The sequence below is a fragment of the Neopsephotus bourkii genome, unplaced genomic scaffold (assembly GCF_033783945.1).
Source record: "Neopsephotus bourkii isolate Nb327-2 ecotype Australia unplaced genomic scaffold, CSIRO-AGI_Nbou_v1 NB_234, whole genome shotgun sequence".
Taxonomy (NCBI): Eukaryota; Metazoa; Chordata; class Aves; order Psittaciformes; family Psittacidae; genus Neopsephotus; species Neopsephotus bourkii.
In genome coordinates, this window is record NW_026900744.1 from 6277987 (window position 1) to 6300170 (window position 22184).

General features: G+C 52.5%; 2 protein-coding genes across 7 annotated transcripts in view; both read right to left on the reverse strand.

Annotated features, from left to right (window-relative positions):
- The window catches only part of DMAP1 (DNA methyltransferase 1 associated protein 1), a 33579-nt gene extending 20647 nt beyond the window's left edge, over positions 1-12932 (reverse strand). The window contains exons 1-6 of one of the 6 annotated variants that reach the window (XM_061345029.1): positions 12801-12932; positions 9919-10075; positions 6601-6692; positions 5812-6007; positions 1344-1502; positions 206-373 (exon numbers count right to left, since the gene is read on the reverse strand). In XM_061345029.1, the coding sequence (XP_061201013.1) occupies positions 206-373; positions 1344-1502; positions 5812-6007; positions 6601-6692; positions 9919-10020 (717 nt within the window). In that variant the 5' untranslated portion in view covers positions 10021-10075; positions 12801-12932. Of the gene's footprint in view, positions 1-205; positions 374-1343; positions 1503-5811; positions 6008-6600; positions 6693-9918; positions 10131-10732; positions 10818-10876; positions 10991-12059; positions 12139-12800 lie in introns of those variants that run through there. The other 5 variants (XM_061345026.1, XM_061345024.1, XM_061345023.1 and 2 more) reach the window with 5 other exon arrangements.
- Positions 12933-16350: 3418 nt separating this feature from the next.
- On the reverse strand, positions 16351-19949 carry LOC133207825 (Krueppel-like factor 2). The gene is made up of 3 exons (XM_061345036.1): positions 19701-19949; positions 18469-19441; positions 16351-17708 (listed from the first exon to the last, which is right to left on the reverse strand). The coding sequence occupies exons 1-3, from the start codon at positions 19791-19793 to the stop codon at positions 17533-17535; spliced, it is 1242 nt and encodes a 413-aa protein (XP_061201020.1). The 5' UTR covers positions 19794-19949; the 3' UTR covers positions 16351-17532.
- Positions 19950-22184: the final 2235 nt, after the last annotated feature.

Below are 22184 nucleotides of genomic sequence, written 5' to 3' on the forward strand. Positions count from 1 at the left end.
AACCCTCATCCCCACCTAACCCTCTCCCCTGTATAGTCAGATTTCTCAGTTATTGTCTTTTTGCATCCCATAAAATTATGCAAACCCAACAACAAAGTTGCTCCTTTCTTGTCCATTCTTTCCCTTTCCCACACTATTTCATCTACCTACTGATTCAACTTAACATAAATTTTCTTGAGCAGTGATGCTCTCCTTCCCAAGTTACCTGCTCTGGTGTCCTATTGTACAGCCTTTCCAGTTGTTCTTTCCTTCGCCTCTCATGGCCAGCATCAAAGACTGGGATTTTCAGGTCTGTGCCTGGGGCCGCACGGATATTAGTCAGCTTGGCACAGATGTGATAGTATCGTTCCTTCAGGTCCTCCACTGATCTTTTCTGTGGAAGACATCACAGGAGGACAATATTATGAAAGAACCAAGCAAAACCTTGTGCAGTAGCCAGCTGAGGACCCCTGGCTGAAGGACATCAGGTAAAGATAGTGCCTAGAAGGAAGACCAGGAGGGAGCCTGGCCTGTCCCAGTGGAACAACCACATGGAAGGGGGAGTTTCTCAGGCCTCTGAACTGCTCCAGACAATGGCCATTCAAGCCATAACCAACAAGGTAACAGCTGCCACATCTCTTTGCCCATTGATACATGGAATCTAAGCTGTGTTCCCTCACTCCAAGCACCCAAGATGTTTGGGTTGCTCAGCTGGGCAAACTCTTGTTATTTGACTTTTTTACAGCTCCCCACATGAGCATTTCAGAGGGCACCAAAAAGTTCCAGCATTTGGAGCTGTTCCGTAGGAGTCACATCATCCCCTCCTGTCACCAGGAGACATGGAACCAGCAACTGCAGGAGATTTATGACCACGAAACCAGTGCTGCAACTTCAGACCACTGATGGTCCCTGCTTCACAGGAGAGATGACAGAAACATGCACCAGGCCAGGAGCAGCAGCAAAGAAATATCACAATCCCTTGGGACCACTAGCAGATCCTTCTCCCAGGACCTAGCCTCTCCCAGGACCTAGCCTGTAATCTAGGACACCTATCCTGCTCAGCTAAACAATCTCCGGAGCTGCCTCACCTTCGAGGAACAATGAGTTATTCTCCTGGCAGGGCAAACCTTCTAACTTTCTAATAAAATACAACAGGGGATGAGCACAAGTCACAGTGGATTTAATTACAAACAAAGCAAGCAGCAATGCCCTGTGCTGGAAATTCAATATTCCCTGCTGCCAATAATTCATTATTTCTCCCTAATTAAGTTGATATAAAGGGTAATTTGGTCTTTGCAGTGCAGCAAGCCCTGCACGTGCCATCGCAGCAGGTTGCTAGCAGCACCTTGGCCCCTGGGACTCACCTTGAACTGCTGGTGATCGTAGCGGTCATGAATCACCACGAAGCGCAGATCGAAACGCCGAGCCAGGTCAAAGAGGTGATCTGTCTCAGCTTTGGTCCACGCATCATCATGGAGATACATCTGGTATTCCTGCTCCGAGTAGACAGGTACCTGCACTGCCTATGCAGAGAAAAGAAAAACATGGCAGCTCTCTTGCAGCTCTTCTCACTGCCAGTTGGTAAGGGCCGAGATACTTGAGCCAAGAACAAGAGGACGGCATTGACAGGAGAGGGCTGCCAGGACTCGAGCAATGGGTCCTGGTAGGAAACATGACAAGCAGGCAGAGGACTTGATAAGGAGCAATGTGTGATCTCAGGGCCACAAACAATGTTCTGGGAAGCCTATCTGGAACTACTGCCTGGGAGGCTGAAACCTATTTCAGGTGGCTGACACAGGCAGAGGTCAGCAACCCACATCCTGACTATAGGTTTCAAACTTATCAGGCTAACATGACAGTGAACCAAAGGTTCAGCCGGCCTCTCTGCATTCCTCCCATATAGCAGCACCAACACCTTAACATAAACTGCTTTGACAGCCAACTCTACTTGGTCTGGGACATGCTTACTTATACAGGAAGAACAGGAAAGGCAAGGAGCAGTAGTTCCTAGCCTTTGGAACACCTTCTGCTTTGATACACAACCCATTTCTTTCATGTTTGGTGCAGACAGCGCCATGAAGATCTGAAAGGCTGGGTACTGTACAACCGAGGGCCATAAACTTGGCAAACAACTTTGTCTCTCCTTTCCTCATCCACCCTTTCTCCAGTAGAGCCACAGGGCCAAAAGACAGTTCAGCTCTCACGAATGTCCCAAGTGTCTAAAGGGCCAAACCAATACCACTGTCCCAATCCTGGAATTGCTTTGCAAGGACCCTATCCAGAACACAGGAGTCACAAGTACTAAAGCCACAATAAAAATACTGTATATGGGGAAGTCCTAGCACATGGTAAAGCAAAAGTACCACCAAGCCTGTGCTTTCCTCCCTTTCACCCTCCTACCACTCCTGCAGAGGAACTCTGCTCAGCTTGAGGAGGTCCTACTTCCACCAGAAAACACTGTGAGCATGTGAGCAGCATACATGTCAACAACACTATGCCCCCTGAGTCCTACACCAGAAAAGTCTTCCTCATGAACTCCATACAGCTTGGAGAATTTCTGAGCCTCCAATAACAACCTCTTTAGGTCTCCTGCCTTTCTTCCATCACTTAGACACAGAAGCTTAGATGTGAAGCATATCTCTTGGGGAGGCACTGCACCTCAAGCTTCCAGTACCACTTCCACCAGGAGAAAAGCCCCCACTAGACACCATAAGGACGTCCTATGTACATCATGAAAAACAGAATTATTTTCTAGAGTAGCATACACACATGAAAAGAGCTATCAGGGCCTTCTGCAGTGGATGTAAGGGAAGGTGGCAGGTGACTCATCAGAGGAGAGAATGGGACAAGAGCAGACAGACACTTCTAAAACACTTCCTCAGCCCCAGTCATGAGAACTGAGAACGTAGGAAATCATCGGATGGAAAGTTTGAGCCAAACATGAGACGACTGCAAGTTCAAATGCAATGTAGCCATGAAAATGCAAGTATGACCCCCAGAAAGGGATTTCCAGCAGAAGCTGGCAAGGTTTCACTTGCACAAGACCTTGGTAGGAATGCCAACCACAACTCTACCGACCCCTTTTTGGAAAAGATGAACTGAAATGGGAAAAAGTATCCATTTCAGGGCAACCAGGATGAGTAATGGGGTGGGGAGCTTGTCTTCCAACAGCAGACTGGAAGAGAAAGGAGCCTGGCAAAAGAAGCCTGAAAGGGAATCTGACTGCAGGCTTCAAGTATGCTAGAGGGAATGAAAGGAATACCCACAGGAAGAAAAGAACAACTGGAACAAGGACAAAGAAATTGGTTTGCAAGGAAATGCCAATTTAACATGGAAAATTTAACCTAGAAATAAGAAACGGAGCAGAGACAGTCTGGAACAGGTTCCCAAGGAAGCACAGGGGCAAGAAAATCCAAGTGCTTTTCAAAAGTAACTTGATCGGTTTATGAAAGGGAATTGATGGTGCCGGACCTGAAAGAGCCAAGAGGAAGATTCAATGGCTCAGAAAACCCTTCTCAGTCCTACATTTCACACTATAAACTCAAACAATGATGGGCATTAAATTAGCTGAAACTGCTCAGGAAAAATCCTGGAGCCATGAGACAGTTCTGAGAAAGCATTAGCACAATGCCTTGCAGTGCTGAAAAGACAAACTGAATAGTAAAAATGATCAGGGAAACAAAGAGAAACACAGCCAATGTACAAACCCGCTATGCTGCCCTAAGTGAAACACTCACTCCTAGTCCACCCGTTTCAAAAGAAAGGGTATTTGAGAACAGGGTGAGACAGGGCACAGAAGGGCAGATGTATGTCACATTACAGAGAAAACAGTGCACAGCAAGGACAATTTATTATGTCATGTAACATAAGATCTCAAAGGCACCAAATGAAACCTCACGGCAGCAGTTTAAAATGAACAGAAGCAATACCTCTGCACACCATGCAAAGTTAACCTGAAGAATTCGTTACCAGGGGGTATTCACAGAGCAGCTTTCTGCCCAGAACCTAGCAAGAATTATTGAACACAAATTCCAAGGTAAGAAATCCTTAAACTAATGACCACCAGAAGCTAGGAAAAAATGCTCTGTATTTTCCCCATTCTCATCCTCTTTCTTTAAGTCTTTACTAATGGTAGCTAGAAACAGACTATCAGCTGAGACAGGCCTTTGCTCTGGCACCAATGAAGCTGCTTTTATATTCCTATTTCACACCCTGGATCAAGGCTTAGTGTACACTGTGAAACCTAAGTTTACATTTTGGATCTCACAATGAACAGGAGGGATTTTGTTTGGAGACTGGAAGCACAGAGAGAAGGCAAAGGAACTGAGCCTGAGGGACCAGTAGGACAGACTACACGGGAAAACGGCTTATGCCAAGGGGAGTAGGAAATTTGGGCAGAAGTATCAAGTATGTGAGAAGGAACCCACAGAAGAGTTTAGAAAAGTAAATAAAATTCTTCTGACATAGCAAATATCTGCAAAACTTCTCATCAGTGCCTTCTACCCTCTTAACCACAGATCCACACGGGTAACAACTTGCTCCTAATATTATGCGATCGGGCATGTGCAGATGGCAGAGGTCTGTACCACTAATCTAAAGGTTGCAGCCTTGCTGAAGGCTATTCTGTCTGTCAATTCACAGTACATGATAAAGTTAAGGAAACAAGAATCATGTAATTACAACCCATGTGTGGCTCCCTCTGATAAACTCAGTTGAACTCAGCCAAAAGCAGTTACAGCAGTAGAGTCTTAGAGACAATTACACCCCCAAAGTTTCCCTCAGAAAGCCAGGCAGGTGCCTTGACTGAGTCATGCTTCAGACTTCTACCACAGACACCCTAGAGAAGAGATATGACACAAGGCTCTTACCAACATCCCAGCAAGAGGAAAAGCATTGGTCAGAGCTTAAGCCTTCTAACACACAAGGTTAATCAACCACTTAACTCTGCAGGAAGCCAGGCTTTGACAGAACTGATGCTCTGTGGGTTACAAACTTTAAACGTTGCATATGCAAGCAGAGCTTTTGTGGAAATCATGTTAGCACACACTTTTTTTTCCCCCCTTCAGATCTGCATCATGAAGGGAATTAAATTATGTTAGGAAGGCACCCTAACTCTACTCCTTCCTAACTTTGGAGGCCCTGACTTTGAAATACAAATCTTGATATAGTTTTCTTTGTGCATACACATGAAAGCCCCAGCCACTCAAAGCAGATACATCTGGGACAAAAGACAGCAGGAGATTACAACAACACATTGTGACAATTTAATGTAAGACGCAAAGAACAAGGTACTGCACCACACTGATACCACAGGAGCAATTTCAGAGGGAACACAACATAATTCAGTATCTGTGCTGGAATCTGGCCAAGAGGCTGCAAGCCAGCTTTTCTGCCACAAAGCTCTAGCGATTTTTTTCACACTGGGCAAAATAACAAGACTTATGACTTTAATGTCTGTCTCAGAATAGAGTATCTTTTACCACCCGGAGCCTGTAATCAGGGGAAGGACGTCAGTTAGGAACCGAATGAGATGGCAGAGTGCCTCCTTACCAAATCAATAACAAGATTTGGTAAGGAGCACCTGAAACACAGGAGACTCTAGCAAGCTCTGACCACATACTGATCCCACACAGCTTGAATGATTTGGAGACATCATAGTCTGTGGTCACGTGGCTGTAAGACCATTCTGCAATTTAAAATGCAATTGCCAAAGGTAACTCAGCTTCCACTTGTTGACAGGACCAACTTCCTGTCTGGATGCTCAAAAAGCTGACAAAAGGGTATTTTCCAGCTGCTATTTATATGCTTTTGCTCGAAAGTGCCTGCACTTACTTTATTGAATCTGGCAAAAGGGTAGTCCTTTCCTTCCTCTGCTGCTCTCCTCCAGTGGTAGAACATTGCTCCATCTTTTCTTGCTGGGTTGGTGAAAGGCATCCACTTCCAAGGCCGGACTTTCTTGGATCCCAGTTTTGCTTTGACTGTTCGATAACCCTGAGTTGTATCACTTGGCAGCAGTGGAGGTGCATCCCTGTGGTGGAGAAAATCACTGGGTGGCAAAAGCAAGCAGCAGCCCATGACAAACCCAAAGAGATTTCAGACTCAGTGGGATCTGCCACCAAAATGTTTAGGGTGGGAAAACCTGAGTTTAAGCTTTATTCAGGTTCTGCACCTCCCAGACTGCAATACTTCCAGCATCAGAGGACAGAATACACTGCCTGGATGGATTTGGACAGAGCCATCAAACTATGCAAGAGACCTCTAAGTCAAGGGTTCAATCACACAAGCTAAATACAGGCTGCAGTGGAACTCTTTCTGCAGAAATAAAAGTAGGTGCTATTCTCAGTTGCAAATAAAAGAGAATTAGACATAGAAGGGTAAGAATACTGCCTTGTCTGCTCTAAACTATTGTGCCTTCACCCAAGTCATCTCCTAGACAGAGCAAACCCCTCAGACTTAAGAAGAGAGAAGATAAGCACTGTTCATGACTAAGACAAGCATGGGCCAAGCACAAAGGTGAATCAATGTGTGAAGCAAGACTGCTTATGGTTTCAACTGGATGCTGCCCTGCTTCCAAAAGCCCAGGCTACACCACAACCTACCCAGATGACCGTAAGCTCTTACTTTTTGTCAGAGTAGAGGAGAGCATAAACTTCTCTGTGCATTCCTTCCGGCCTCTTAAACGTCAATGTTTCTGAAGATTTCTTGGATTTTTTCTGAAACAAAAGAATTGAATTTTAGATTCAGAAGCAGCAATCCCTGAAGGAACATTAAACTACATAACCTGGTACCCTGCGATGGTTTTCATTTTTATGTGGTTTTAGACACCTTAAATTTCTTTCTGGTGGAAGACACTGACAGTGAAAACGTGCCCATTTTCAGTGACAGCACTCACCACTACTCACTCACTTATTACTGACAACACATGCTTAAATTCCAAGTTGAACACCTGGCTGTAGTTTTCAGGGGCTGGTACACTGAGGTTTTTTTTACTAGGTAAGCACTATCCTTACATGAAGGTATTAATGCATCGTCACGGTTTAACCCCAGCTGGAAAATAAGTACCACGCAGCCGCTTACTCACTCCCACACACACAGTGGGATGGGGAGAAAAATCAAGAAAAAAAGTAAAACCCGTGGGTAGAAGTAAGAACAGTTTAATAATCAAAGTATAATAGAATACTAGTGACAATAATGAAAAGGGAAATATGAGAAAGAGAGAGAGAGTAAAAAAAAATAAAGCCAAAACCAAACAGTGATGCACAATATGATTTCTCACCACCTGCTGACTGATGTCCAGCCCACTCACAAGCAGTGAACAGCCCCTCCTGGCCAACTGCCCCCAGTTCCTGTACTGAGCATGATGTTCTAGAGTATGGAATACCCCTCTGGCTAGTTTGGGTCAGGTGTCCTGTCTCTGCTCCCTCCCAGCTCCTTGTGCACCTCCTCAGTGGGGAGCACAAGAAACTGAAAAGTCCTTAACTTAGGGTAAGCATTAAATAGTAACTAAAACATTTGTGTATTATCAACATTATTCTCAGACTAAAGCCAAAACACAGCTACTAGGAAGAAATGCATTTAACTAAATGATTTTCTACCTTTTACAGAAGAGAATAAGAAATGTCTTCCCACCTTCTTTTAGTTTTTTGATCACTTTGTTCTGCAGCAACTTCAGTTTTACCAGTTGAGACCAAACCCTTGCTGTAGCCCCATATCAAAATTATCAGTATCACCTACAAAAGTAAACCCTCATCCTCACCTCTTCACTCCCATTTACACAGCAAAGAACTATATTCATTTTTATATAATTTCTAGTATGAAGAAACTCAGTGGAGAAAACTCAATCTGGCCCCTAAAACCTTGTCAGAACTAATGGTTTCTAAGACATAATCCACCTGATATCACATATACAAGTTTACACAGTAATTGGGTTTAGATTCAGGTAGATACAGTAGCAGTCACGTTAACAACATACCCTTGATACACATGGATGAACTTACTGAGTAGTCCAGAGCATTTGGTCTAACTGTACCATCTTTGTAACTACTAGCTACATCACTACTTTAAAGTACCTGTTTATCACATCACTACCAACTTTTAAATCAGAATACTTTGTAAAACCAACACTCTATCATAGATTGTATTAAATTCATACATTCACCTTTATCAGGCAAATTCAAAATCCCAATAAAAAATAATAACCTATCAACTTGGACTACAACCCTTTCCATAAAACATCATGACAGACATTTACTGTATTGGCACCTTTTCACTCCTAATCAAACACCTTTCTCCCTGCATGTCCATCACTGCCCAGGAGCGATGTAAGGCCAACAGAGGCAGTTACACATGGGTCACCACACACCCTGTTTGAACACAGGCTTCTGGAATTCGCCCAAAGTTCCCAGATTTATTAGAAGTTAATATCAGCAGGCCAGAGATCAGCTCAGACAGCTCTTTTAGGAGTTGAGAACAAATGACTTGGTCCTGCTGATTTAAATGTTTTTATGCCCAGTAATTTTTATTTTAACATTCTCAGTCACTAATGGACTAGGAAGTACTTCATGGTTCTCTTGTGATTTAAAGACATCAATCTGTTTCTTTTCTAATTGAGTACAGATCTATTTCCTGAGCAAGTGCTGCACTGTTACTAGCAATTTTGCTCTCTCCACGCAATAATAGCTTATACCTTTGGTTTGATTTACTTTCTGTGCTAAAATTCCAAATGTTTCACCCACAGCTGCAAGCAGCCTCCTGCACTCCTCCAGGAACCTCTCACTGCACCACTCCTTCCTCTCTCTTTCCATTACAGTAAATCTGGGGATAAGTCCCTCTTACTCTCTGCTCCAAAAGAGAGATAGACAGCCATCAGTACTCCTCCAGCAATCTGCTAGCTAACAGAAAACCACATCTAAATCAAAGAACTTACAACTCTGAAAGCTCAGTGGCACATCAAAGGTTGAATGCAGCCACACACTGGATGCACTATTCACCAACTCAGCTGGTAACTGGCGATTTTAACATTTCAGCCTCTAAATTACTGAAACTCATCAGTTTTCCATTACAGCAATTATACTGTGTCCTAGCCCCAGGAAGGAACTCATGAAATCATTGTGCTTCTCTTCAGAGACAAACATTTCAGCAGAGACAAAGACAGTCAAGAAGTACTTTCAGGGATGGAGTGGCTGCACATGTTTAGTTTTGGTTTGGATTTTTTCACACACAAATACAAATCACACCACCTCTGTACCAGAGTTCCTGGGGATTTCATCTCCCCCAACTTGTTTCCAAGCCCCTCCATATCTCATAACTACTCATTAGTTGAGACTTTGCAAGCCAGGACTTTGCCCAAATTTAAAATACAGAAGGCAACAACATAACGTGGCATATTGCCACACAGAACACAGCATATGAAGTCATATATCCTTAACAGAGCTTACTAACTTGCACCCATTCCCACAGGTAACAGGTCCCAGTTCTTCCAAACCCCAGCCACACACCTTCCCTGCAGAAGAACTGTTCCCATAGTTTGAAGACATTTACCATTCAATCAAGTCAGACAAGTTTTCTTCCTTCTAAAACAGGACTCTGTTATATTATTCCATCTTCTTGTGGGCTAAATAGTAAACACACTTCTCACTCCACAAAACAGGGATTTTCAAGACAGCTGAAAATGTCCTCAGGCCAGGCCCAGCTCACCAGGACACCACTGACAGCTCCACCTTAAATACTGCCTCAAATGCCACAGTGCAGTTTAACTAAGAACACCAGGAATTGGGCACTCCAGGCATTTCCAGATATTTCTAGGAAGCCTCAATTAAATAGGCTATGGTAGGAACATGCTTTCTTCCAACTTTTTCCCCAGTATCTGCCCCAGACACCCCATGCAGTCAGTCAGTGCCAAGAAAACAAGCAGCAGTCCCTTAGGGCCTCGCAGTTCACCTTATCCGAGTTGATGATATCCTTCTTGTTGATGGTGCCTGTGTTCTCCGACTCCACACCACCCAGCTCCAGGATGTCCCGCACGTCTGCGCCCGTCGCCATCTCTCCTGCTGCTCACTGGCCTTCTCTGCTGCCGTCCTGTCCGTTCCCTCCGGCTCTGGGGAGGGTAAACCAGGGTACCAAGGTTAACATGCGCCTCTCATGAGGACTGTCCCGTACACGCACAAACATGCTTATGTGCATACATATAACACACAGCATACACAGAAGTATATATATGCATATACATACATATATATAACATGTTGCCCAGAGAAGCTGTGGATGCCCCATCCCTGGCAGCGTTCAAGGCCAGGCTGGACAGGGCTTGGAGCAACCCAGTCTAGTGGAAAGCATCCCTGCCCATGGCAGGGTGTTGTAAACTAGATAATCTTTATAAAAGGTCCCTTCCAACCCAAACTATTCTATGATTCTACGATCGTATAAGTTGGAAAAGACGTTTAAAACCATCAAGTCTAACCGTTATCCCAGCACTGCCAAGTCCACCACTAACCTATGTCACTAAGGGCCTCATCTACACGGTTTTTGAACGTTTTCAAGGATAGTGATTCCATCACTTTCCTAGGAATCCTGATATATACACATATATATACATACACACACACATATATACACATATATACACATACACACACATATACACGTATACGCACGCATATATGTACATACACACACACACGTATATCCACATACACACACTCCCCCCTCAACCGCCTCCCCATCCCCCGCCAGGCCCAACAACGGGGCCTTCTACCCGGCCGGTCCCGGGGACCAGACGCGCCGCGCCCGCAGCCCGGAGAGCAGCGGCGAGGTCCCGGGAAGCCCACAGACGGACGTACGGGACGAGGCTGGGCCGCAGGGCCGCCACAACCACGAGCAAACCCGCTCCCGCGCTCACCCACCGGCGCCGGATCCGCAGCCACCGGGACGGTGCGACCGGCACAGCGGCCCGGACAGCGCCGCTTCCGCTCCCGCCAAGCGGTACCGGAAGTGCCCGGAGCCCTTTCGGCGCCCCACCGTAGAGCTGGAGAAACAGGGTGCGAGGGGGCAAGGGTTGCGGGTTCGCGCCCCGCTCCCGGCAGATCGCGGCCGCCCCGGGCCCGAAGCCGCCTCTCCCGCTGCCCGGCGGCAGCCCCGGGACCGGCTCGGGGCCGATCTACGTCGTTCCGTGCTCGGGGCGGGAAGGTCGGCGCAGGCGGGACTCGCTCCCGCGCCAGGAGGTGGCAGCACAGCCGTGGCGGCCCGGCCCTGACAGGTGTCGGAGCTGGGGCCGGGGCCAGGGCCGCTCCCCACCTTAGCCCGACCCTTAGGTGGGAGCTGAGGCCTGCGGGACGTGCGGGGCCTCCGGGGAGCTGTCCCCAGCTGCCGTAGGGGACAAGCCAGCGGTGCCTGCTTCCCCGGTGCCGTGGTGACGGGTGACTGGGCTCTGCTTTGGGCAGGCACACGGGGGCTGTGGGGCAGGGCAGGGGCAAGAAAACCATGCCGAAGGGCTCCAGAGCTGCAGCACTTACCTGAGGCTGTGACAGCTAGGAGCAAAAGTTTTATTAATACGATTCAATAGGACTATCATGTTTCCTCTTCCCTATGGGAGGAAGAGAGGGGGGAATGGGGAAGGAACAGCAGAGTGAGGCCAGGAGGGACTTGAAGAAATCCCATTGCACTGCAGCAGGCACAAGATTGCCTGCAGAGGTTTGTCCAAAGCAGAAGATTTCAGCCTGGGGCACAGAGATCTACTGCCAGCCCCCTCGGGTAGCCCAGGAGAGGGGTGGCCCTGGGGGAACCTCTCCTGTGCAGTAGCCCACGGATGAGATGAACTGCACTGTGCTGGGATGATTCCAGCACACAGCCCCCCAAAGCCAGCCAGGCTGTGCTGGAGTTGTTGCCATTCCCACCCCACTGGTGATCCCTTCCCACAGGGACTGTCACATCCATCACATCTGTACCAGGGCCAAGCCAGTGCCATTGTGCCCCAACAGGAACACTAGAGTGTCATTGGGAGTCATCTAACTCCTTTTCTGTCCCACGCTGCCAGGGGTGGATTTAAGAATCGTGATCCTTCCTCCCACTAGGGCAAAGCTTACCCGGGGTTTCTCCTGTCCTGTCCATTTGCTCTCAGCTCTGCCATGTCCACCCAGGCCCTACCCCCATCAGTACGTGGCCATTCTTAATTGTTCCCAACATCTTTCTTCCCTCTCTTTAGATTGTTGGCTTGGAGTTGGAGTCCCTACAGAGTGATCCCCTACAAGGTGGGTCTGCAGAGAGAAGCAGGATAGGGCCTTCCGAGGCTGCCTCCCTTCACCTTTGCAGTCTCAGCCCTACCTGGAACACCCAGCACTGCTGCTGCAGGGAGAGCTTTGTAAGACCAGGGAACAAGGACCTCCCATTTGCCCCTCGCTGGCAGGTCGTTCGCAGTCCATTCATGTCTATAAACAGCACAGGAAACACAATGAGTCCCAGAATAAACCCCAGAGATGAGTGGTCATTCAGTGTCCTTTGGGGTTTGATTGTATCTCCCACTTCTAGGCCTGACCTGCTGAAGCCCAGCTTCAACCCCAGTCCCAGCAAGACTCAGCCCATGCTCTGCAGGGTGATCAGCTCACTCATGTTCAGCAAATGAAGTCCACAGCACGTCTGAGCTCCTTTCCACAGGATAGCAGCTTTTTAACCCCATGAAAGGTGGAGATGGTGGGCAGCTGGGTAGTGTTATCCACAGCCCACCTACCCCACAGCTCTGTGAGCATGGGTGTCACTTCAGGGCTGTGTCCTGCCAGGAGCTGTGTGGACCTGCAAGTGAAACACATGAGCTGGGTGCTTCTGCTAACCTGATCAGCAGTGGAGCAATTAACACTGCCTTCAAAGGGACACAGAGATGTTGTTTCTGGGCAGAAGTGGCTGTTTGCACAGCCTTCAAGGAGTGAAGGGGCACAGCTGGAGACTCTGGTCGGGGACACATGCCAGGGCCTGTACTTCCCTAAGCACTGGGGTCCTGCCTTGAGAGAACACAGGGAGAACCCAGGGAATGCAGCAGGTCAGGGAAAGCCAGCAATGCTGGGAAGCCCAGTCCTTTGCATCCCAGGTAAGAGGACAGCAACAGCCAGCATTGTTGTCCTGCAACCCCTCACCCACCTCCTTCCATCCTGCAAGCATAGGGTGCCAAAGCTGGGTGATCCCACTGCTGCTCAGCATCTCAGGAAGGGATGTCACTCCGCATTCAGCCATGGCAGGACAGCAGCGCTGGCCCCTTCCACCCCAGGGAAGGATGCACCTCCTGCCCTTTGCCCATGTCACAGCTGCCAGACATAGCCAAAGGTGGCCCCAGGCCAGAGGTGTGCGTGCCTCCAGCCCAGGGCTCAAGGCGTGAGTGTCTCCCAGCCTGGCACCAGCGGAGGAGGACAAGTGCAAACACTGTGGCCAGTGGGGTGGGAGGAGGTTATCTGGGGCCCAGCAGTGGAAAAACGCTCGGTGTGTGACTAAGGCACAATAGCAGCAGGTGTGGGTCCAGGCAGGGCAAGCAAGCCCGGGAGTTATCACTTCCCCGTGGGTTCAGGTGCCTGAAGCCAAATGTTTCCTAAAGGTGCGGTGACAGCCACAGCCCCGTTATCGCGGCGCCTGGCCCACCCCAAGCAGCGGAGGCAGGCTGCTGGACCTTCCCTTCATGGCAGGGATCAGACACTTACCACTGCCCCATTGGGAATGGGGACGCCAGCCCTGGGAGCATCCTTCAGCAGGGATACCTTGGCCGTAGAGAGCCAAGATCTCACCTTGTGTTGTGGTGAGGAAAGGTCTGTGTCCAGCCCTCCAAGCACCCCCAAAGCATCCCTCCCACCCTGGAGCACCCAGGCCGCATCCCACCTTCAGCACCATGTTGTCCCTATGGGCCACAGTAACCCCAGGGTAAAGCCCTGGGCAAGGAACCCTCCCAGACCTAAACCCCTTTTCTCCCCACATCTGCAACCCTGCACCACCACTGTCGGACCTGTTGGCTGTAGCATGGGGGATCCTCACAAGCTGTGCCATACCCAGAGCATAGAAACCCACCCAGGCTACTCCTTCACCCTCCTCCAGCTACGAAACCCCCAGGGGCCCCGCTCCTGCTGGCAGGTGACTGCATAGTGCCAGGCCATGCTGCGGCCGTGACTCACCTCACTGCTGGGAGGTGTTTCTCCATGCCTCACTGTGCCGGTTCGGCTGCACCCCAAAACCATGGGCTTTGCAAGGGGGGTTAGAGACCTCTGCATCACCTACCACCGTGGCTCCCACGGTCAAACAAGGAGGTGACCAAGGGGAGAAAGGGAGATACAGACCGGCAAAGGGCTTTCAGCTGACCATGGGCAAATGTACCACAGGCAGGGATTCCACCCCAGCCTTCCCTTCCTCCATGTTGCTGATGGTGTTTTCTTGCTGTCCTCGTCACTTTGCAGGGCAGGTTTTGCTGAGGACAGGACTGGGCTCTCTCCCCCAGCGGGGAGCACGCCTTGGCCCAGGCAATTGGAAGAGGGTGTTTTTTATTAACAACAAATTAACCATAATTGCCTTTTCCACTACAGCTGCTCCTCCTCCCCCGGGTGAGGTTCCCAGCCATGCCAGTCCATGCGACCGCCATGCTCCATCGTGTGCCCGAAGGAGTGCCCTGCCCCAGGCCTTGGGAAGTGAACACGGAGCAGCTCTGCCTGGAGAAGGAGCCAAGGCACCTTCCCCTGCGCTCACCTCCATGTAAGGTAGCGGCAGCAGAGCCGGACCTCGCTCCCGCCCTGGTGCAGCGATGATGAAAGGCGAGGAAGAACTGGTTTGTGCTCTGATCTCAGAGCTGAACCTCAAAACAGCCGCGGACCGTCAGTCCGGCTCCCAGGATGCTTATGGAGGACAGGACAGCAGAGCCAGCCTTTCCGGTGGGACAGGATGGTTGGAGAAATTCATCGTTCCCCTGGAAATAAAAATAATAATCATAATAAAAACACAAAGCCAGAGATTACTTATACGCACACAAACACGCAGGCACGCACTCTCCCCATCTGGCTTTGCCAGCCTGACTCATCGCTAATTCAAACAGCCCACACCTTTCCCTCTCCCTCCATGTGACATTTTGAACAAGTCTCTGGGGAAGAGGCAGCAGTTTTGCTTCAGCCACCCCCCCACCATCAGACCCTTGCCCTTAGGTACCAGGGGTCCCAGGAGTGAGAAACCCATCACAGCTCACTGGTGTCCCAGCATGGTCACCCTACACAGGCACCTCACAGAAAGTGGGGCACTCAGTGGGTGGAGGCAGCTGTGGAAAGGACAAGTGATTGAGCTTGGTGGATCCATGACACCTGTGTCCCATGGTCCCATGCCCAGGCCTGCAGGGAGGACACAACATCCCAAGCCGCTGCACCCTGCCTAGAGACACTCACACTTTCGTACCTGCTTGGGGCAGACCCCAAGGCTGGATGCTGGCCTGGGGACACTGAACCCAATCCCAAAACACTAGCCACCCCTCAAGGGGACACCAGCCCTACTCTGCTGCTCCCAGTTCAACTCCCCACAGCTACAGGCAGGAATACAGGGAAGGACTGGGATCAGCCCAGCCCGTGCTGGCAGCACAGCTACATCCCATTTCCGCTTGCGGGGCAAGGAGCCCCAGGTCATCCCCTAGCCCTGGCCAGCCACCGGGGGTTGTGGCAGCAAGCACAGGAGGAGGAAGCCACTAACACCCTGGGCCAGGGCACTGCACAGCCCTCACGGCACGCTCCCTGCACTGCCGGCACAGTGTCAGGTCCAGACAAGCCCCTGGCTTCAGAAGGATGCATGCATCACGGGTAATCAGCTGTGGGAGGGAGGGATGGAGCCAGACCTGCTTGCTGAGCTCGGGACCTGCCAGCACGCTTGTGCTGAGTCACCACCTATGAACGCAGGGAAACCTCAGCACCTGAACCCCATCGAGCTACTGGGACACCCCAGGAGGGCAGCAGGAACAGGACCGGGCAGCCACCAACAACCTCCTGGTTGTGACCACAAGGCCTGTGCCACAGAGCTTCTGCTGCGGGGGACAGTGGGACAGGAGCGCTTGGGAAGACAACAGGAGCAGCAAGGCTCCCGGCACAGTTTCGGCTACCGTTCCCTTCGGGAATGACTCACCGCAGGACCAGTCACGCCATCCCGGTGCCGCAATTGCCCCATCTGCAGATTAGGGAAACTGAGGCACAGGGAAGTGGGGTGACTCAAGAGCTGTTGCACAGGAGATGCTGCTCAGATGCCGAGGCTTGGGCGTTCCCCATCGATCCTCCGCAGCTAACTTAAGCAGAAATGAACATCAATGTAAATATTTACTGACAAGCAAGCCCAGCCTCACCCTCTCGTCTTAGAAGAAAGCTTTAAAGTAAACTCTCCTGGCTCTTTCATGTTTACATCTTGTTTATTTATTATACAGCAGATCACAATATTTCAACAGTTTGCATATAAAGAAAAGTAACATTTCAGAGTGCGAGAGACCTAACGTGCCCAAGCAAAGAAATGTTAATTAACAATATACACAGACGGGAACAGTGCACTTCCCAAAGCCGAGACTCATCTGGGTTCCCAGCTGGAAGAAAAAAATATATTAAAAAAACAGAAACATTATATATTACTGCTTTGTTTAATTTACAACTTGCTTTGCAGAAGCTGCACATAAAAAGACTCATTTTCTTTTGAGTTTTCTCTTTGGTTTTCTTCTATGAAAGTTTCAAGTATAGCAGAGACCTGGGCATTCATAGCTGGACTCATTGTCCTTTACACACTAAGTTTAAAAAAGCAGCATGGGGAAGGCAGCTGCAGCAGTACCTGGTGTCATCCTGAGGGGAAGAACGAGACAAATGGAAGCAGACATGAGCCCAAAGAGCCATTTTAGGCTCATGGGAATGGCCAGGACCGGACTGCTCAGCAGGGTCCGAGGCTGGCAACAGGAGCATCCCCACTCCCTGTACAAGGTGATGCTGCACTGCCAACCCCTGCAAACCTTTATAGCCATGAGCCAGTCAGGTGCAATCCTCACCCCATCCGTGCTGGGCTTTTGGGTCAGGAGGTTTGTTCTGATGGCCACAACCGAGAAGACCAGCAATCCACTTCCCAGCGCTGCAACCTGCACACCCAGTGAGCACAGGTCTCTGGCCAAAACCAGGCCAGAGTCAGCCACCCCAGTGCCTGGAGCCAGGAGGTGCCAGGATTTAAGGGGAGAAGGTTAAGCTGATGCCAAATACAAGCCAGGAGCTCTGGAAACAGATCCCTGCTGCACCAGCCCTCCCCCCCCCCACCAGATACCTGGCTGAGAAGGGGGGGATTCTCCAGGCACTGGGAGCTGAGTGGTGATAGGGCAGGGACCGGAGACATTCCTTGCAGCTTTCCTCCCCATTTACACCCCAAAGCAGCCATTCCCCACCATGCAGCTGGGCCCAGTTCTCACAGCAGGGGCAGGAGGAGAAAACTAGTTATCAACTACAAGCAGAGACGGCCAGGCTGCTCCCCAGTGCCATCCCCTGCCTGACGCTATTTACACCATGAGCTGGCTCTGGGGACACGGAATCCGGCCACAGCTCCCGCTCACATGTGCCGCTTCATGTGGAGGGCGAGGTGGTCGGAGCGGGAGAAAGCCCGCTCGCAGAGGTGGCACTGGAAGGGCCGGTGCCCTGTGTGCTTGCGGTAGTGACGGGTCAGCTCATCGGAGCGGGCAAACTTCCAGCCGCAGCCTTCCCAGGTGCAGTGGTAGGGCTTCTCGCCTGTGGAGAATGGGCATCAATGGGCTTGGAGGTCTTCATCCTCCCTATGCTTTCACCCCTGTGCTACTCTGCCCAGCACCCCCTCCTTTCAAGGGGAACCCTGACCCCCACCCTTAGTCGAGGGGAGCCCTGTGGTGTACTCACCCCTGTCTGCCCCTCCTTTCTTTTGTCCCCCATCTTCCTGCCCTTTCCCCGTGTGCTCCATTGCCCGTGTGCCCTGCATGAGACCCATCCTTTGGGAACCCTTGCCCCATTGCAGGGCCCCTCCACGTGCCCCCACCCCACCACAAACTATGAGTGCTCCCCTGCTTGTTCATACTGTGGGGATTCACCATGTGCTCTACCCCAACTTCGCCACAGGGGTCTTACTATACAACCCCATTCTTCACTACTCTGTTCACCCCCATCTAGGTTGGGGGGGCTTCTCCTTGTGGCCCCAGGCCCTGCTTCTTCAGGCTCCACTGGGCCCCAAGGCCAGCAAGTGGGGGTGTCACATGGGTCCTGTGTATCCCTGCCCAGCCCCACCATGAGGGTTCTTCTGAGCACCCCAAGTGAGTGCAAGTGGACATCACCACTTGCACTCTGTCCCCCACATAGGACCCTCCCTGCACCCCAAACTGACCAGGGGGTCAACGAGCACCCCTCAACACCCCCAGGGATGACACAGGTCTCACCGTGTATCCCAGTCCTCCCACCTGGGACTCTTTGCGCAACTTCCAAGTGTGGCCGTCCCCCCCCCCCCCCCCCGACATGCCCTTACCTGTGTGCGTCCGCATGTGCGCCTTGAGGTGGGAGCTCTTAGTGTAGGTCTTGCCGCAGCCCGGGTATTCACAGTTGTGCGTGGCCGTCCGCTTGCGGGCCCACGAGCGGCGGCCGCGCTTGGGCTTGCAGTCCTCGGGGGGAGCCCCGGCCGGGAAGTACTCCAACACCGGGGAGTTGGGCGGCGTGACCAGCAGCCCGGGCAGCCCCGCCGGCCCCGGCCCCTTCAAGGGCTCCCTGAAAACACTGAAGTGTCCATGAAACTGCGGCGGCGGCTGGGGGGCGAAGTGGGGCGCGTAGCGATGCGGGGCCACGGCGTAGTGAGGCGGCAGGTCGGCCAGGAGGTGCGGGTCGGCCCCGGGCAGCGGCTCCTCGGGGGGCCCCAGACGGCTGTGAGCGAAGCCCGGGTAAGGCAGCGGCGGCCCCGGCACCGGTCCCGGCCCGGGACCTGGTGCTACGCGTGGCTTATGCTCGCCGCCGCCCGGCCCCAGGTACTCGGCGGCGGGCACCCCTAGCATGCAGGCGCGCTCCTCTGGCTGCTCTTTCTTGATGCGGGGCCCGAAGGGCTGAGCGGGGTCCAGGGGCAGCGGACGGGCCAGGGCTGGGTGCAGTTGCGGGTGGTGGTGTGCGGGGTGGTGAGGATGATGGGGGCCTCCGGGCACCCGCAGCTCCGTGTACTCTCTCCGTTGCAGATCGCAGTGGCCGGGCAGATCCGGGGTGAGCAGCTCAGCCACGTAGCTGTGGCCCTGGCCCTCGGGGTAAGGCGCCGGGAATTTGCCCGGCGTGGGGTAGGCGCCGTCGCTGTCGTAGGTGGTGCCGCAACTCTCAGGGGTCTCGGGCAGGGGGTAGTTGGGGCCGGGCGGCCCCTGCCCACCACTGCTTGTGTGAGCCAGGATGAAATCTAAATCCACGAACTTGCCCAAGTCGTCCTCCTCCCTCTTGACGGCGGCGGTGCCGTCCTGCTGGAGCATCCTCTGTGGGGAAGAGGGGTGTCAGAACCGCCGAGACGACAGCGACCGCCGTTCGGACCCTGCGATCCGCGCCTCCCGCTCGGGGCGGCGGCTCCCCCCAACCCGTCCGACGGGTCGGCACCGCTCCGGGTGTGCCACCCCCGGGACGCCCTCCGACGGTGGGAGGGGGCCTCCCCTACCAGCCAGGCTGCACCCCATCACGGGACGCTTTGCTCCATGCCCCGTACCCCCCACCGCCCCCTCCTCACTACCAGGTGCTTACATGGAGCATGTCAGCGGGCCGCTCCTCCAGCGGCAGCAAGTTGGCGAAAGTAGAGATTGAGGGCAAAGTGCTCTCATCCACGGCCGCCGCCATGGCGGGCCGGGCGCGGGGGACCAGAACGGGGCCGGGCGAGGGGAGCGCGGTGCGCGGAGCCCGGCACCGCTCCGCTCCCCGCGGCGGCGGCAGCGCTGCTCTACGCCACCCCGCGCCCCTAAGCTGTTAACAGCATGGCTGTGCGCCCATTGGCCCGGCCGTCATTGATATTCACCGCCGACACCTTCTATTGGTTCCGCTGGTGCCCGAGCCACGCCCCCTCTCTGGGGGCTGCTCCGGCGGACGGGGGTCGGCGGCTGCCCTAGCCCCAGTGATGCTCCCCCGCCCGCATGGTCCCGCGGCCCGGCCGGGGCAACACGGCTGGGGTTCCCTCGCACTGCTCCACGCCGTGACCATGGGGTGTGGAGTTGGGTCCACCCGTTCCCTGCCCAACGGCTGAAGTAAGGGACAGGGGTGCTGGTGCGGATGGCAAAGCCCAGGGTGTCCGCTGCCCGTCCCCATTCCGTAGTGAGGTCAGCGACTCCCTGACACTGCCCCACGCTGCGAGCGGAGAGAGGGGTTGTAGATCGCAGAGCCGGCGGTCCCCCGGGATGCTGCCTCACTTGAGGCAGGGCCACTGGCTGTGGCTTATGCCAGTGTGTGTGGATCCGAGTGGGAACATGCCGGGGAGGGCTGGTGCGGTGCTACAGCCGAGCACAGCGCTTGCCATACGGGACATCATCAAGCCCATCAGCATTCAAAGGTGCTGCCGGGGAGCCAGGCTGGGGATAGCTGAGCCCGGTGCCCCCACACCACTCACTTCATGTAACAGCGCCCATGAGGCCGCGTCCCCCTATGCCTGTGCTGTCGGTGAGGCAATCAGCAGCACAGAGCACACCGGCTCCCATCTGGCCGTATGCAGGGTGCGTGTGTGAGCAGAGATAACTGCCCAGCGGACCCTGCCGGGGACTGGCACCCTGCCTGCCTCGCCTCATCTCGCCCCACAGCCCCTGCAGGACGTTTGTCTGCTCTGCCTGGGGACTGGCACCATGGCTAAGCCTTGGCTGTTCTGCCATGGCAGCACGGGCTGGCTGGCTGACCCTGCCCACCCCATGGAGCCCCTGGGACAGTGCTATCCACACAAGGGCTTCCCACAGTGGAGGACGCAAGGGGATCAGGATGTCACACCTCACAGGAGACATTTATAGGTGCTCTACTCCATGCCAGCATGTCAAGACATGGAATGGAAACTCAGGGCGCTGTGCAGGCCTCCTGGGGTCTCTCTTGCCACCCTGTCTAGCTCACAGCAAGACCTTCTCCGCTTGGCCCCCATCCAGCCGGTACCAGGAATGGCCCTGCTACTGTTGCGTTTGTCAAGAAGCAATGGTCCTTATCTCCTGGAGCCTGTCTCCTTGCTTTCTGGGGCTTTCCATCCCTAGATACCTTTCTAAGAACTGGGGCTGCTGCCTGTGCTATTCAGAAGCAAGGAGTCAGTTAAAAAGAAAACCAAATATAAACAGCAGAGGTGAGGTGCGCGCACATGCACACGCCACTGCTGGAGCCAAAGCTACTCTACCAGTTGCTTTCATCACCGTGCTTTAATTATAAGGGTGGAGCATTGCAATAAATTATTTCAGTAATCCAGTGGAACAACAACGATTCAAGTCTTCCCCCGTTTACCAAGAATCTCTGCCCTGGTTTCCAGAGCACATGCTGGGTCGCTGCCTGGGCCCCGTGTGCCTGGCTGCTGGTGGGGGAGCGTGTTTATTAATGCCATAGAGCGGGCCAAAACACATGGGCTGCACAGTACTTCCTTGGAAAAAGTCACTTCCAAAGTGGGAATGAAGCACGAGGGCATCACTCAAAATCCCTTTTAGCCTGGCCCCAAGAGTAGCTTATTTAAGTCACCGGTTAATCCCATTATTTGTTTCTTGGCCAAATAATGGTTAATCAGAAGGCAGTTCCTGCCCCAAACTTTTATAGATAAGTGAGAGCAGATGCCACAGGAGACAAACACTAATTCCACTTGGTTTTCCCCTTTGTCGGGCAGTTTTGGTGTCTGCATCCGTGCAGCACTGCCTTATTTTAAGAGAGGCGTCGCCAGCAGATCGGGTTCGTTTCTTACAGCCACTATTTCTTGCAAATGTGGGATATTCCCCAGGAAACTCTTATTGCTGATGCTACGGTGGGAGGGCCGGCACGGAGGGGAGCGGCGCTGCCCCAGGCACCGCACCAACACAAGCGCTGCCAGCGCTGACCGTGCAGGGAGCCGGGAAGGGCGGCACCAAAGGGGGGGTTGCCTGCTGTGAGCCATGGGGTGGGCACGGGGGGGTCCCAGCCACAGCCCAGTCTCGGGAGCCTCCTCCAAGCCAAGAGGGAGGCAGCAGGAGCAGCTGGTGCGTGCTCAGCCCGCTGTTGACTGAAGCCTGTTTAGGAAATGCAGATTATCTC

Coding starts and splice junctions, on each gene's coding strand:
- LOC133207825 (XM_061345036.1), bottom strand. CDS start 19,793: ATGGCGGCGGCCGTGGATGAGAGCACTTTGCCCTCAATCTCTACTTTC. Junction 19,442..19,700: donor GGCCCGCTGACATGCTCCAT/GTAAGCACCTGG, acceptor TCTTCCCCACAG/AGGATGCTCCAGCAGGACGG. Junction 17,709..18,468: donor GCACATGCGGACGCACACAG/GTAAGGGCATGT, acceptor CATTCTCCACAG/GCGAGAAGCCCTACCACTGC.